General features: G+C 37.8%; 1 protein-coding gene across 1 annotated transcript in view; it reads left to right on the top strand.

Annotated features, from left to right (window-relative positions):
• LOC136834761 (uncharacterized) overlaps positions 1-16464 on the top strand; it is a 21972-nt gene extending 5508 nt beyond the window's left edge. The window contains exons 2-3 of the mRNA XM_067097372.1: positions 12176-13128; positions 14740-16464. Coding sequence (XP_066953473.1) covers positions 12185-13128; positions 14740-15598 — 1803 coding nt within the window. The 5' untranslated portion in view covers positions 12176-12184 and the 3' untranslated portion in view covers positions 15599-16464. The remainder of the gene's footprint in view (positions 1-12175; positions 13129-14739) is intronic.
• The last annotated feature ends 1036 nt before the right edge of the window (positions 16465-17500 follow it).

The raw sequence follows: 17500 nt of genomic DNA, 5'->3' as shown, positions 1-17500 counted from the left end.
TGATAATTAATTATTCTCATGCAAGAAAATAACTTTTTCACCCTTTTCAAGTAATGTCAGTGTTCATGCAATTGACATAATTTTATAGTGTATTGTCTAGAAAGTAATTTCCCCGTTGAAAAATTATTTACTTTCCTTACATTTGTTTTTGTAAGGAAAATATTCAACATTTCACCCAGCAGTATGCGATGTTTTATATTTGGACCTTTGTTAACTGAGAGGGTGATTTTAGTGATATTCAGATACTCTGCTGTAAAATAGTTTTTTATTTTCCCCCCAGAAAAAGGTATCATTTTCCGTTTCGTTCCGATTGAAAGATTAAACATCAAGGAATTGCTGTATTTTGATGTATTTCAACCTTTCTGTTTTTTTTTTTTTTTTTACCCGACAGGAAAAAATTTTCATTTTTTTTTAAATATATGTCCTTTTAAAGATTCTATCTATCATTTTGAAATATGTAACATTTGGAAAATGTGTATAGTTTTAAAGATAAAGGCTATATATATCATGTTAATATGTTTCATTTAAAAAATGTTAGTCATTTTTTGCCGTGTGAATTTGAGATGTGGAAGGTCAACAAGCGTCAATTCTCTCTCTCTCTCTCTCTCTCTCTCTCTCTCTCTCTCTCTCTCTCTCTCTCTCTCTCTCTCTCTCTCTCTGAGATAAGTCATTTTCAGATCTTTTCCCTGAAGTGGAATTCTTATTCAACTTTATGATGACCGAGAAACTGTATCATTTACTTCCTGATAAAATTGAGAGATTGTCAAATCGTAATGGCCAGTTGCCCACTCTTTAAGCAAAATTGTTCAGTTTATTTTTTTTTTTTTATCCATAACTTTCGCCACTTGCTTTCTTATGAATTTGTAAATTTGTAGATCAGCCATTGTTTGTTACTCTTTTTGAAAAAGAGCTAATGAACTTTTTTCACTCAAAGTGTACCAGTTTATTTCTTATGAATCTGAGAATTCCTCGGTTTGTCATAGCTTAGCATAGGCTAGTTGGTTTCCATGTAAATAAAGAAATCTGTTTTTGCACCTCCTATCACATAAACATAGTCTCCGTAGGGGAATGATGCCGTAAGGGCACCTCATGCGGTTCACTGTAAGCATTACTTAAGGTTCTCTGCAGCGTCCCTTCGGCCACTAGCTGCAACCCCTTTCATTCCTTTTTAGTGTACCTCCATTCATATTCTCTTTCGTCCATCTTACTTTCCACCCTATCCTAACCATATTGTTTCATAGTGCTACTGCGAGGTTTTCCTCCTGTTACACCTTGCTAGCCTTCTTACTCCCAGTTTCCCTTTCAGCGTTGAATGACCTCATAAGTCCCAGCGCTTGGCCTTTGGCCTAAAATTTTATATTCCATCCCATCCCACACAGACATTAGGTATATGAGTTTATAGATCAGTGACCTGTAGCTGCATTCCAGGAAAACATTTTGCGCTCTTTGCGTGTCCAGAAATATGCATCGTTCCTCTCATTTTCAAAATCCTAAGCCTCTTTTTCCGAATATAAAAAAGTATATCTTTTGTTAGGATTGAAATTATTTCCATTCTGTTTCGCATAATGAGTTTTTTATACGTTTATTTTAACTCGTGAACATGAAAGGTCATAGGTCCATATCTCCCTTGCAAGCAAGGATTCTCTTTATGCATATTTTTTTCTTGTCCTAAAAATATGTAATTTGTGTTCATTGTAGCTTAAGAGGTACAAGATTAGTTGTTATCAGTTGCTCTCTCTGTAGAAAAATTATTATTATTATTATTATTATTATTATTATTATTATTATTATTATTATTATTTCTTGTTAAAGTGAATGGCAGCATCAGTCGAATTGATTTTATATATGGTCTTTTCAGTTCTTTTTGTTATTTTCTTCGCATCAGGGCTGATATTTGCTAATAACTGGCCGATGTTCATAGAACTATGAACATCGGCCAGTTATTTAGCAAATATCGGCCCTGATGAGAAGAAAATAATAGGACGAATTGAAAAGGTCATAAATAAAATCAATTCGACTGATGCTCCCATGTTCTTTAACAAGACGTGTCTGAAAGAGGGTCTACTCCCATCATATGTTATTATTATTATTATTATTATTATTATTATTATTATTATTATTATTATTATTATTATTATTATTATTATTATTATTATGTTTTTTTTATTTTATTATTTATTTATTTTTTTATTTTCTTTTTTTTTTTTTTTTTTTTTGGTCTATCACAGTCATCCTACTCGACTGGGTGGTTTTTATAGTGTGGAGCCCCGGGTTGCATCCTGCTTCCTTAGGAGTCCATCACTTTTCTCACTACGCGCGCTGTTTCTAGTAGCACACTCTTCTGCATGAGTCCTGAAGCTACTTCGGTATCTAGTTTTTCCAGATTCCTTTTCAGGGATCTTGGGATCGTGCCTGGTGTTCCTATGATTATGGGTACAATTTCCACTGGCATATTCCATATCCTTCTTATTTCGATTTTCATGTCTTGATACTTACAAATTTTTTCTTTGTTCTTGATTTTGTCAATCAGCGTCACGTCTGGTCTTCTTGATTTTGTCAATCAGCGTCACGGCTGGTCTACTGGCACGTATCACCCTATCTGTTCCGATACCATAGTCCCAGAGGATCTTTGCCTGATCGCTTTCTGTCACTCCCTCAGGTTGGTGTTCATGCCACTTGTTACTGCAATCTAGCTGGTGTTTCTTACACAGGCTCCAGTGGAGGGCTTTTGCTATTGAATCATGCCTCTTTTTGTACTGGTTCCGCGTGAGAGCCGGACATTCGCTTGCTATGTGGTTTATGGTCTCGTCTTTCATATGGCACTTCCTGCATATGGGTGAGATGTTATTTCCATCTATTGTTCTTTGGACATATCTGGTTCTTAGGGCCTGATCTTGTGCCGCTGTTAGCATTCCTTCTGTTTCCCTCTTGAGTTCTCTCCTCTGTAGCCATTGCCATGTTTCATCGTTGGCCAGTTCTTTTGTCTGTCTCATGTACTGTCCGTGCATTGGCTTGTTGTGCCATTCCTCTGCTCTGTTTTTCATTCTCCTGTCTATGTATATTTCTGGATCTTCGTGTACCTTTATCAGTCCTTCTTCCCATGCACTCCTTAGCCACTCTCTTCACTGGTTTTCAGATCTTGTTTCAGACATTGCCCCAGTGCTCTGTTCTCGATGTTGACGCAGTCCTCTATGCTTAGTAGCCCTCTCCCCCTTTCCTTTCGTGTTATGTATAGTTTGTCTGTATTTGCTCTTGAGTGTAGTGCTTTGTGTATTGTCATGTGTTTTCTAGTTTTCTGGTCTATGTTGCGGAGTTCAGCCTTCGTCCACTCCACTACTCCTGCGCTGTATCTGATTACTGGTACTGCCCATGTGTTTATGGCTTTCGTCATGTTTCCGGCGTTGAGTTTTGACTTGAGTATCGCCTTAAGTCTCTGCTCATATTCTTTCCTTATCGTGTCCTTCATCTCTTGGTGTTTTATATCCTCTCCTTCTGTTATTCCCAGGTATTTGTATCCTGTCTCATCTATGTGTTTGATGCTATTCCCGCCTGACAGCTTTGTCTCTTCAATCCTTGTTACTTTGCCTTTTTGTATGTTGTATTATTATTATTATTATTATTATTATTATTATTATTATTATTATTATTATTATTATTATTATTACCCCAAGAGTGAATCAACTTCTTCCTTATGAACTTGAGAGCAGCAAAGGCTGGGTCATAACTTCTGCTTCCCCGGACGAGAGAGAGAGAGAGAGAGAGAGAGAGAGAGAGAGAGAGAGAGAGAGAGTCCCAAAAAGGGGCACCAGCGACCTCCCGGACAGGGAGACCCAAGTTGGACACTTCTATTAAAACTTGGACCTCGCCAGGAAACAATTTCGACGTTATTATGGAATTGTCTCTCTCGTCCCCGGGAGTTTATGGGACGATGGGAGTTCGGGAGGTGAGCACAAACACACAATCTCTCTCTCTCTCTCTCTCTCTCTCTCTCTCTCTCTCTCTCTCTCTCTCTCTCTCTCTAATTGCACAGAAACTCCCTCTCTTATCAGTAAAAGCTATGCTTGTATGTTATACCAAATAGGTGTTCATTAGTTGGTATGTTAATTTCATTTCACAGACAGGTCCATATCTGTCTGCCGGAGCGATATTTGCATTATGTAATGTGATGTTTTCCTTTAATGTTAGTCTATTATGGCGGAAGACTATTTGCAGTGGCATTGCTACTTTTAGGAAGGTTATTTGCAATGTCATCACTATTTTTCAATGACTGTTTGCAATGTTATTGCTCTTTTTGGGGGAGCCCATTTCCAGTGTCTATGCTACTCTTAGGAAGACCACATGCAATGTCTACGTTATTTTTGGGAAGACTATTTACAGTGTCATCACTATTTTTGGACGACCATTTACAGTGTCAATGCTTTTTTGGGAAGGTTATTTGCAATGTCATCACTATTTTTGGGATGACTATTTACAATATCACTGCTGTTTTCTGGAAGACTATTTGCAATGTCACTATATTTGGATGACTATTTACAATTTACAATGTCATTGCTGTTTTTCGGAAAACAGTTTGCAATGTCTATGCTATTTATGAGATGACTGTTCTCAATGTCATTGCTATTTTTCGGAAGAGTATTTGCAATGTCTGTGCTATTTTTGTGAAGACTATTTGCAATGTCATTGGTATTTTCTGAAGACTATTTTTAATGCCATTGCTATTTTTCGAAGACTATTTGCAGTGTCATTGTTATTTTTCAGAGGACTATTTGCAGTGTGTATGCTATTTTTAGGAAGATTATTTGTAGTGGCATTGCTATTTTTCAATAAACTATTTTTAGTGCGTTTGTCATGCTATAATTCTGGGGATTATTTGCAATATCGCTGCTGTTTTCCGAAGACTATTTGCAATGTGATATTTTCCGGAGACTATTCGCAATGTCATTGCTATTTTCCAAAGACTATTTGCAATGTCACCGCTATTTTCCGAAGACTGTTTCACTGCTGTTCTCCGAAGACTATTTGCAATGTCATTGCTATTTTCAGGAGACTGTTTGCAATGTCACTGCTGTTTTCCGAAGACTGTTTGCAATGTCAATGTCACTGCTATTTTCAGAAGACTGTTTGCAATGTCACTGCTGTTTTCATAAGACTTTTTGCAGTGTCACTGCTATTTTCCGATAACTGTTTGCAATGTCACTGCTGTTTTCCGAAGACTGTTTGCAATGTCACTGCTATTTTCAGAAGACAGTTTGCAGTGTCACTGCTGTTTTCCTAAGACTTTTTGCAGTGTCACTGCTATTTTCCGAAAACTGTTTGCAATGTCACTGCTGTTTTCCGAAGACTGTTTGCAATGTCAATGTCACTGCTATTTTCAGAAGACAGTTTGCAGTGTCACTAATGTTTTCCGAAGACTTTTTGCAGTGTCACTGCTATTTTCCGAAAACTGTTTGCAATGTCACTGCTGTTTTCCGAAGACTGTTTGCAATGTCAATGTCACTGCTATTTTCAGAAGACAGTTTGCAATGTGACTGCTGTTTTCCGAAGACTTTTTGCAGTGTCACTGCTATTTTCCGAAAACTGTTTGCAATGTCACTGCTGTTTTCCGAAGACTTTGCAATGTCAATGTCACTGCTATTTTCCGAAGACTGTTTGCAATGTCACTGCTGTTTTCCGAAGACTGCAATGTCACTGCTATTTTCCGAAGACTATTTGCAATGTCATTGCTATTTTCCGAAGACTATTTGCAATGTCACTGCTATTTTCCGAAGACTGTTTGCAATGTCACTGCTGTTTTCATAAGACTTTTTGCAGTGTCACTGCTATTTTCCGAAAACTGTTTGCAATGTCACTGCTGTTTTCCGAAGACTGTTTGCAATGTCAATGTCACTGCTATTTTCAGAAGACAGTTTGCAATGTCACTGCTGTTTTCCGAAGACTTTTTGCAGTGTCACTGCCATTTTCCGAAAACTGTTTGCAATGTCACTGCTGTTTTCCGAAGACTGTTTGCAATGTCAATGTCACTGCTATTTTCAGAAGACTGTTTGCAATGTCACTGCTATTTTCCGAAGACTATTTGCAAATGCTATTTTCGAAGACTGTCATTGTTATTTTCCGAAGACTATTTGCAATGTCACTGCTATTTTCCGAAGACTATTTGCAATGTCACTGCTATTTTCTGAAGACTATTTGCAATGTCACTGCTGTTTTCCGAAGAGTGTTTGCTATGTCACTGGTATTTTCCGAAGACTATTTGCAATGTCACTGCTATTTTCTGAAGACTATTTGCAATGTCACTGCTGTTTTCCGAAGAGTGTTTGCTATGTCACTGGTATTTTCCGAAGACTATTTGCAATGTCACTGCTATTTTCGAAGACTATTTGCAATGTCATTGGTATTTTCCGAAGACTATTTGCAATGTCACTGCTATTTTCCGAAGACTATTTGCAATGTCATTGTTATTTTCCGAAGACTATTTGCAATGTCACTGCTATTTTCCGAAGACTATTTGCAATGTCACTGCTATTTTCTGAAGACTATTTGCAATGTCACTGCTGTTTTCCGAAGAGTGTTTGCTAGTCACTGGTATTTTCCGAAGCTAATGTCACTGTGAAGACATTTGCAATGTAGTGTTTTTTCACTGGTATTTTCCGAAGACTATTTGCAATGTCACTGGTATTTTCCGAAGACTATTTGCAATGTCATTGGTATTTTCCGAAAACTATTTGCTATGTCACTAGTATTTTCCGAAGACTATTTGCAGTGTCATTGGTATTTTCCGAAGACTATTTGCAATGTCACTACTATTTTTGAGAGGTTATTCACAAAATATATGATATTCTTTAAAGTCATTTTCCGATACACTCTCCATCCCCATCAGCTTTCGTTAATATTTTTCCCACACCGAACTAAACACAGATATTGGAAAGCCTTTTTTTTTGTATTTTTTTATTTCCTTGTGTTTGATGCACACAAACACGTTATCTGTCTCCCAGCCCAATGGCTCTCGATGCTTTTACGCAAATTATACCCCCCTGACGTTTAGAATTGTGTCTTTTAATTTTCGTTCCCCCCTTTTTTCCCCACGCGTCGTACAATGAATTTCCTTTTTATGAATTACTTGTTCGCACACTGAATTTTTTTTTTTTTTTTTTTTTTTTTCTGTAAAAGAAAACTGTCGAGATGGCTTTTTGTCTGTCCGTCCGCATTTTTCTGTCTGCCCTCAGATCTTAAAAACTACTGAGGGTAGAGGGCTGCGAATTGGTATGTTGATCATCCACCCTCCAATCATCAAACAAACCAAATTGTTGTTTGTTGTTATTTGTTCATCCCTCTGCTTTCTCTTTTCACATGTGGTTATTTTATACCTTGGAAGCTTCTTTAGTGAGTTAATGGCCTCTTCCAAAATGATGAATAACTGCAGTTTTAATAATAATAATAATAATAATAATAATATTATTATTATTATTATTATTATTATTATTATTATTATTATTATTATTATTATTATTATTATTATTATTATTATTATTATTATTATTATTATTCAGCATCCGATTAGGCTACTCAGTTATTATCAAACTGAGTTACAATGTGTAATATATAGCCAGACATAATAGTCAAAGCAGATCCTAATCAAAATTTGTCAGGTATAAGAGGTACAGTGAAAAAAGTTCGCCTAATTATAATATAAATAGTCAGAATGATTGACACCCTTATAAGTCCAATTCCTTAAGCATTACTTACGGTTCTTTGCAGCGTCCCTTCAGCTCCTAGCTGCAACCCCTTTCATTCCTTTTACTGTACCTCCATTCAGATTCTCTTCTTCCATCTTACTTTCCACCCTCCCTAACAATTGTGTCACAGTGCAACTACTTTGAGTTTTTCCTCTTGTTACACCTTCGTAACATTTTACTCTCAATTTTCCTTTCAGCGCTGAACGACCTCGTAGGTCCCAGCGCTTGACGTCACGCCTAAATCTCAAATGCCAATTCCATATAAGTCCAGCAGTAACAAATCTCAGGTAATCAACTTGAAAATATGATGTCATAACTAGTCTAGTAGGAAAAAGCCTGTGAGATTTCATTCATAATTTCATTTATTTCATTACGGTCGAAACTCTTTCAAGCAGATCTTATTCAAATGCAATGCCGATTAGCCTAAATGGTTCGTGGTATTAGAATCCATCTTGCAGATCCTATTTTTGCCATATTTTCATGAAGCCTTTCTTTGATAAAGCCGTACAGTGAATGGTGAAGTGTTCATCGAGTTTTGTTTTAAAATGTTACATTTGTTTTCTTTACTGTACGAAGTTTTAAATGTGTTCAGATTTCATTCGGAGGGTTAATCATTATTTTCTTTATTAATATTTCGTAAAGTCACGTACAGTTTCTCTCACTCTTTTCTCATGTTCGTTTTCAATTTTATACCTTAACATAAACTCATTCACTTTTTATAAAGTCTGTCACTGGAACTTGTCATTTATCTTTATATCGTTTAAATCTGTCATTTATCTTTATATCGTTTCCGATAAATCTTCAATATCTTTTAACTGACGTTTAATAAAATGTACAATTCCCCTCTTCTTGCTGTTTAAATTCATATTATTTGTCGTCTCTGTCAATTCACAAACCTTCCATTTCTGCCTCCTACGTTTTAGAAAAGTGTTACTGTCCAATGTTAATCTGTAATGAAGTTTAGAAATGTACCATTTCTCTGAATTATCATTTCATAAAACTATAACATGTCTCTCCAATTCCTTTTCAAAAGCTTTGTATGTAGTTCTCTTCACTCTCTCAATTAGGCTCCTGCCGTTCCCTCGAACATCCATCCATAAATCCTGGAATTTCGCTGCTTCTTTTTGCAATCTTCCTCTAGTGAAGGCAGAAATGAAATGAAAATCCCAACATAACTTTATGAAGTGCCGAAGGTCCTTCTGCTTTGAGGCCTTAACAGACACAGCAGAGAGGAGGAGGAGGAGGAGGAGGAGGAGGAGGAGGAGGAGGAGGAGGAGGAGGAGGAGGAGGAGGAGGAGGAGGGAGGAGGAGGAGGAGGAGGAGGAGGAGGAGGAGGAGGAGGAGGAGGAGGGAGGAGGAGGAGGAGGAGGAGGAGGAGGAGGAGGAGGAGGAGGAGGAGGTAGTTTTCTCTGTAGTCCCGGGTTTATCCAAACTGTCACAATACTCAGCTGGAACGAGATAATGAGTCCTTCAAGGGGTGCCCATTAAAACAGATTATTCCAGCCTTTGATCCTTTTAATGTAGGTTAGAGGGGTCTCTTTGCCTTGAAGTTCAGACTCGTCAGATTTTGTTTAAGCCCGTTTTGGGCCGACCGAATGGGCAGAATGGACGTCCCCGGGTATTGTAAGATAAATGTTCCCCAGAATTCTCAACAGGCAGAGCCAAAATTCGTGAACGTTGATCTGGAATGAAGCGCGACTTTTTCTTGCATGTCGTGCATAACTGTAACGTATTCTTTTTGGAAACCTACCACGTTCCTGTTTTGAATTTTACCTGATGCCAGGAATGTGAATGTGCTTCTTACTCAGTCTTCGACAAAGAAAATGGTTTCACGTTATTATTCTCTGTCGCCTTTCGTGTATGAAGATGTAGTTAATGTGTTTTTAATCTACCTCCATTAAAAATGTTTGAAGAATGTTAATGTTGTCTGAAAATTGCAGCAATCATTTTTTAAAGTTACCTAACATGAAAAGTTTGAGCTTTTTTCATATTATGGTGCTTTTCATGATATTAGAACTAGACTGTTTCTTAGTCTGTCATGCACTAAACATTTGTAATAAAGTTTATGCTGCCCCTCATAGGTAGTAATTGACATTCTTTTTTTAACCAACATTTCATTCCAAAATTTTAGCATTACAAACAATTCATGTTGACTTACTTATGTGTTAGCTAACATTCTCTTACCTTCACCATACATTGAAAGTAGTGTCATTGTATGGTGCCCTTCATCAGTGGCAACTCATATTCTTACATTCAGGGTTTAGACCATCCATGTCAAATTGGCACAATATTGGTGAAGTGCTTTCCTATCCACCTTTCATTCAAATAGGCTATACGAGTATAAAAATGGAGAATGTTTTGTCAGAGCTAAATTTTATGATGTAAGTATTAATTTTATTTCCCCTTTCAGAAGTCATCTAAGATTCGTCGTCAGAGTGTTTTAGGAAAACAGTTTGTATTACAGGGTGTCATGATTTTTTCTCATGCTTGCTTCTTCTGTACGTATGTGCACGGAATAACTGCCGTGATGTCCGACTTACAGCAAGTTATTAGTGGAGAAATATGCAGTAGGCTACTTAGACTAAGCACTTTTAAATGAAAAATGTGCTTTTTTTTCTGTAGATTTTTCTTGAAAGAATATTTGACATTTTAGGAAAAGTATAACCACGCCCCGTGTAGAGTACAGTTGATGTACAAAATAAAGCCGGGGTGTAAAGTCAGTAAATATTGTGTGGAAGTTGTGAACTCAGTAGTCAACTGATTTGATGAGTATTTCATATTGTTCAAGACCAATACAGGGCTCCGTAGGGGGTTAGTGCCGTCAGTGCACCTTTTGTGGTGCACTGCAGACATTAGGCTACTTCTGAACTGTCACTTTGGCCCCTAGCTGCAACCCCTTTCAGTCCTTTTACTGTACCGCCATTCATATTCTTTCCTCCATCTTACTTTCCACCTACTTTCCACCCTTTTCTAACAATTGCTTCTCAGTGCAGCTGCGAGGTTTTCCTCCTGATAGACCTTTAGAATCTCGTACTCTTAATTTTCCTCTCAGCACTGAATGACCTCATAGGTCCCAGCGCTTGGCCTTCGGAGTAAATTGTATATTCTATCTATGTATCTATCCAATATTTTGAATTCTCTCCTTCCTCTTTATTTCCAAATTCGGTAGAACCTGCCTCATTTTAACAAGTGTATGTATGTATATATATATATATATATATATATATATATATATATATATATATATATATATATTGTATAACATAGATATATACATATGTATTATTACATATTATATTATATATAAGTATTTGCATATATTCACCAACATTTTCCCCATGGATTTTTTCACGTTTGAGAGGTTGGTGGCAGGGGTTTACTGCCTTTTAATATCTCAATAGATCTATCGGTGTGAGATTCCCAGCCCTATATCCATTTTCTTGACCCTGACGGACTTGTAGGGAGTATATATAGGCTGAATGCTGCACCACCAAGACCAGTGATTCACTGACTAGTCCCTAGAGCCCTTCGTTGTTATTTGGCGTAAGATGGCATGCAGATGATTCAACTCTTGTTGTTGTTATTTGAGCTTTTAGTAAAAAAAAAAAAAAAAAAGCTTTGGTTGAAAAATTTAAGGGAAATTTAATAATGATTAGTAGCTGGAGTAGCACATAAGGTAAAGCTCTACTGGTCCCCAGATTACATTCATTAACAGATCTCACATCATGATCTCTCGACCTAATAAGTTTTGTTTATGTAACGCAGTGTTTGTTAGTTCTGAAAGTTAGGCAGTAATCTTTGTCTTCTTCGACTTTTAGCTTTCTTTTCACTGCACTTGGAAAATTCACCACCTGCATTAATGTCTCATTCTTTTTGATATTTGTTTTTCGTACTGTTAAGAAATAGTGTTGACCCATTGGAGATCTTTAGCCGCTGGATTAAATTGTTTAATGAATTAAATTGTTTATTGAACGCTGTTAATTGTGATTTATACCATCATTAGAAGATATCTTGCTTGTCCATCTTGGTTTAACTGAGGTATATGTTTTATTGAACAGAAAAAAGAATTAAATTTCTTTACTTGTCATAGTTTAATAGTGTTTCATTTTATCCACACTCCCACCATCCACATAGTGATTTTACTGTGAATTAATAATTTATATATACATATGTTTGACCTTATTTAAGGATTAAATTGATATCATTGTATACACATGTGTGTCAACTTAGTTATGGCAAGTGTATCGTTGGAATTATGGAAAATTATACTTAATAAAACAATTATTCCTGTATACAGACATTTCAATGCAAGAAGGCCCATCATAATATTGTCTATTGAGCCACCCTGCTACCTCTTGAGATCCAAAATTAAATCCAGTCTCCTAAAGATCTTATATTTCCTTGTGAAAGCGTATGAGTAACATCACGCCATATATTTGCAGGAAAAAATCATGAAGCCAGAAGGAAGAGTGTGTAGCATCTGCTCTCAAAAGTATGACAGTGACCACACTCCTTGGAGGCTCTCCTGTGGTCACACCCTGTGCTCAGCGTGTATGGATGAAATTCTCTTTGAAGAGGAACCATGTTCTAAGTGTCTGATCCAGCAGCCATGTGTTTCCTCTTCTTCAGAATGCCCTGAAAAGAGTTTAGAACAAGGTGCAGGCGACAGTAAATTTGGGGTTAAGGAGGACGTGAAGGACACGACAGATCTAAGTTCGGTTACATCTGGAATCTCGGAAGAGTCTGAATATAGAGACCTTAATATTTCAAGTCCGGATGCTTCTTCCAAGGAATTGCCTGTTGATGAGGAGAGTTTCCAGGTTTATCCACCCACACTGGATACTGAGGATAAAAGAGAGTCGTGCCGCTTGCATGACGGCACAGAAGCTACACAGAGCACTTCTGATAGGTCAACGGACTTATCAGATGCTGATGAAACTCTCCATTCTCTGGGCGAGACCGAAGTGACCCCGGACGGCTGTTGTTTAACTGATGCCTTTCGTGAAGCCCAACCATGTTCTGCTCTCTCAGAAAGCAAAACACCTGGTGAAAATGATTCTGCAGATGACTGGAAACAAAAGGACGTAAAACTGATAGATGAAAAAATAGTGATGTTGAGAGAGATTCAGTCACAAATGACGGAGTTAATGAATCAAAGGCCAGTATCACAGGTCCACGGAGCGCCAATTTCTTTGTCAAACGTCCCTGAACGCGAACTCGAAGCGAAGGGGAAAATTCAGGAAATAAGTGACTTAGTTTCTTCTTTGGAAAATTTGAAAATGGAGGTTCAGTTTGCCAAGCTGTCATCCATCGTTTCCGATGCCAAAAAGGAAGTCAGCCAGGTGCAGTCGACTATCAGACAGCGTATTGAAGATGAGATGGAAAAAAAGGACAGGTAAATAACAGTTTTAGTTCATTATAATTTTATCGGTTTAACGCACCATAGTCTGGGATACTTTTCTACATTTCTACTTACGCACCAAACACAAAGGCATACGCCACACATATTTCCTTTCAGCATTTGCTTCTCGGGAAAATAAAGGATAATGAATACAGCCACATTCATACCTAAACTCTGAATCGTGGATGAGTAACCTTGTAGAAAACATCCACCGACCTACTTCTCCATACACTTACACACAAGACTCCCCAAGATCACATTAGCCCCTTCTGCTTACACTGTGTTTCCCCGTAGGGTGGTAGTGCCGTCAGTGCACCTCTTGTGGTGCCCTGTAGGCATTACTTAAGGTTCTTTGCAGCGTGCCTTCGGGCCCTAGCTGCAACCCCTGTCGTTCCTTTTACTGTATCTCCTTTCATATTCTCTGTCTTCCATCTTACTTTCCACCCTCTCCTAACAATTGATTCATAGTGCAACTGCGAGGTTTTCCTCCTGTTACACCTTTCAAACCTTTTTCCTGCCAATTTCCGTTACAGCGCTGAATGACTTCATAGGTCCCAGTGCTTGGCCTTTGGCCTAAACTCTTTATTCAGTTCAGTTCTACGTACACTGTGCCTTTCGCCTTTATGTTGCACTGACTCTCTCGCTTCCTATATGTTGAGTTCTCTCCTGTCCAGCTCCTCCCATCCTGGTTGAGTTCCATTTGTCATTGAATCAGATAATACTCCTTTATGTTATGAGACATTGTAATAAAAAATAATTTCTCCAGGTCCCTTAAATAAATGAGAAATATGTTTTGTTTTGTAGTTTTACCCCATTCCTAATATGTATCTTTTTTTAAAAGATATCATTAAAATTATCAATAGGAGTTGGGTAGATGCGTATGAGAAAGTAAATATGAATGCAATTTATGTGACAAAAAAAAATTGGATGACTACTTTACATGCTTTTGAACCACTAAAACATTCTACAGTTTATTTCATAGATCTTTGTGGGAAGCTCTCGTAAGAATGCTGGCCTGAATTAGGAAACAGTTGACGCAAATTACCTAGAAATTATTAAAACGCCTTTTTGAAACTCACTGTTGCACCCTTATGTCAGAATTTGGTGGAATTCTTAAAAACATGAAAAGGTCTGTACCACTTCCAATTTTAAGAGCCGAAGCTCATGTAACATATACATAAATTAGAAGTAGAAAGAATTAGTTCCTAAGTAGTTGGTTTACTATTTGCATAAATTCACATCTAGCTTTGTGGTCTTGAAAGCCTGTGTTGAGATATCTGTTTTAATTATATTGTATTTTCAAAAACGCGACCATTCTGTATTTCTTTAGCTCAAGTCCCCCCTTTTGCCGCAAGGAAGTTGTAATCATTTTTATTATAGTAAAATGATTGGTGTTTACGTATCAACAGACCTTAGACATTTCGTGTTCTAACTTAATGATGTTGAAATGAAAATTCCCCCTTTTGCTGCGTGGATGCTGTAATAATTTTTATTATATTAAAATTATCTGTTTATATATCAACAAAACATTTCATGTTGTAACTTTAATGATATCAAAATAAAAATTACTAAGAGTTCTTTTTGTTATTTTTTTTTTCCAAACAGCAGGAGACCTGGACCCGATATTTTGGGTCAAGGAGAACCAGGAAATGCTTTAAACAGAATGACAAACGAGCGACTAGTCAAGTATACGCCAGTCATAGTGGAGGACAGCGTCATTTCGAACGGGGAGTCGACCGATGCCCCTATGCAGAGCCTGTGCTTGGCTGAAGAGGACGAACGTGATGGGAAGAGTTTTGAAGAACTTCGTTTTGAGCATTACTCTGATTGCAGATATGCCATTCGGGAAGGTCCATCTCCTTCTTATAAATCTCCACTGGGGTTCAGTTTCAACTTCCAGAAAAAGAAACTTGGCAACTATGAATCAGACAAGTGGTTAAATGTTCTACAACACGACGAACCACCAGAATCTGCGAGTGAATCTTATAAACCCGAAAGTGAACCTTTCCCTTCCAACAGCAGCAGTGGAACTTCGCATGCAAAGTACACTCCAGTTGCACATGTGGAATATGAAGGCCGCCTACAAGTTATAACTGCTATGAAAGAGTACGCAGATAAAAGCTTAGAAGAGTTGCGCGTTGAGCGTTACATATCTGATGGCGTTGCTCTGGGACTAGATTCGTTTCTCATCAACAGGACTTTTAAAGGTGTCGCCACTAAAGGGAGAAGACCCAGGCAACGACTCAGTCGGCAGGATTCATCACCACAAACGTTAGTGGTTCCTAATTCACTCAAAAGCAGTGTGTTCCCAAAGTATAAACCAGCTAAAGGTTTTGACTTTTTAATTGAGAATGGTGCAAAACATATCGTTGGTGTGCATTTTCAAGTTATAAGTTTAATGAAGGCATATAAAGACAAGAGTTTTGAAGAGATCCGCGTTGAGCAGCAGATGAATGTCTCGTAGACAAATTACCGTGCTTGCCTCGCAAATTCAGCAGTTTCTACGTACCAGTTATGCATCATGAGCTTGTGTGTCTATGTAAATACGATATCCTTGTAAACGTGTGTATAAATGATAGAATACTCCAGTAGGGCAGCTGTAAGGGATTTGACAACGTTAAGCAAGTAGTTGGGTTGAAGAGTTTGATGATAGAAACGAAGAATTGTGTAACATACTTGATAGGCTAATCTTACTGTATATAATACTAAAACTCTGAAACGTTTGTTGTTTACACACCGAAAGTTAGATGGGGTTGGTGTGCCCATAGACTTCTCCTTCCCCCTCCCCTTCCCCTTCCCCTCTCCCTCCCCTTCTCCTTCCTCTTCCCTTCCCTTCCCCTCCCCTCCCCTCCCCTCCCCCCTCCCCTCTCCATCCCTCCCCTTTTCCCCTCCCCTTCTCCCTTCCCCCCTCCCCTCCCCTTCCCCCTTCCCCTTTCTTTCCCTTCCCCTCCCCTCCCTTTTACCCATCCCCTACCCTCCTCCCTTTTACCCATCCCCTCCCCTCCCTCCCTCCCCTCCCCTCCCCTCCCTCCTTCCCCTTCCCTCCCCAAATTTTCAGTTGGGTCATGGGTGGTCCAGTATAACATATAATTTTGTGTGAACTTTGAATGCAGTCCACATTAAAAACATGAAAGTTTATTAGCTAACTTGAACTTGAGGAAGTTTATTTCAACAAGATTAGCTGTCACAGCCAAAAATTATAATTAAGTATGTCTAATGATTATGTCCAAATGGAAAACTAAAGTTCTTGAGGCAGAAAAAGAAGTCAAGTATACCTTAGTTTAACCAGACCACTGAGCTGATTAGCAGCTCTCCTAGAGAGGGCTGGCTCGAAGGATTAGATTTATTTTACCGGGCTAAGAACGAATTGGTTACCTAGCAACGGGACCTAAAGGAATCTGAACCACATTACAGCGAGAAATGAATTTCTATCACCAGAAATAAATTCCTCTAATTCTTCATTGGCCGGTCGGAGAATCGAACGCTGGGCCAGCAGAGGAACTTCTTGAGGTAGAACAGTACCCAGTAGTATATGAGAAAGGAAACAAAGTTATCATAATATTTGTGAAACTAATACTAGAGTATCAGGTAACATTGCAACAAAGTAATCAGCAATACGTTTATGTCAAACACATGTGACCTAACGTTCCATGTCCACTCGTGCCTTATCCTCCTTAATGTAGGGCCTTGTAGCCCTTCATTCTTCTCCTCTGACCTGTGAAGGCCACAGGTGACCCTAAGGATTTAATAACTGCACTGTTCATTTCATGTTTCGAAAACACTTGAGTGATTGCTAGAATTTATGAAGGTTGTCCTGAGGCCGTATAGGATGAGAACATAAAACCTATTAATAAAGTCTTTTGAGGTTTGTTTAGAAAATTGAAAACATGCTCTGCCTTTGAGTAAAGGAAGCCTTGTGTAGAAAGTCATGTATATGTGTGCATAGATATACATATATGTATATACAGTATATATGGACATATATATATATATACATTTATATGTGTATACATATATATGTGTGTGTGTGTGTGTAATGTCTAGTTTTATGGTGTCAGTTATTGGGATCATGAAATGTTTTTACACCATTGCACATTGCATTGCACTATAATTATTGCTTCTCCTAATCCATAATTGAATTCTTACAGTTTCACACGATCATTTACGTGGCTGGCAATCTTGTTTTGCTTTTTGGGAACTGACATGAAATTTGGCTTTCCATTAAACCATTATGATAAATTTAGTTGTCACAAGACTTTTCCAGTCTTTGTATAGTCGCTCATCCAAGGCCGCATGAATAATTATTTGTAAAATATGTAATGCTTCTGGACAATTTATTTGTATTGCGATGTAGAAGAATATGCTT

The sequence above is a fragment of the Macrobrachium rosenbergii genome, chromosome 54, assembly GCF_040412425.1.
Source record: "Macrobrachium rosenbergii isolate ZJJX-2024 chromosome 54, ASM4041242v1, whole genome shotgun sequence".
In the NCBI taxonomy this organism is placed as follows: Eukaryota; Metazoa; Arthropoda; class Malacostraca; order Decapoda; family Palaemonidae; genus Macrobrachium; species Macrobrachium rosenbergii.
Note: the sequence above shows the minus strand (reverse complement) of the source record. Positions and strands in the feature narration are given on the sequence as shown.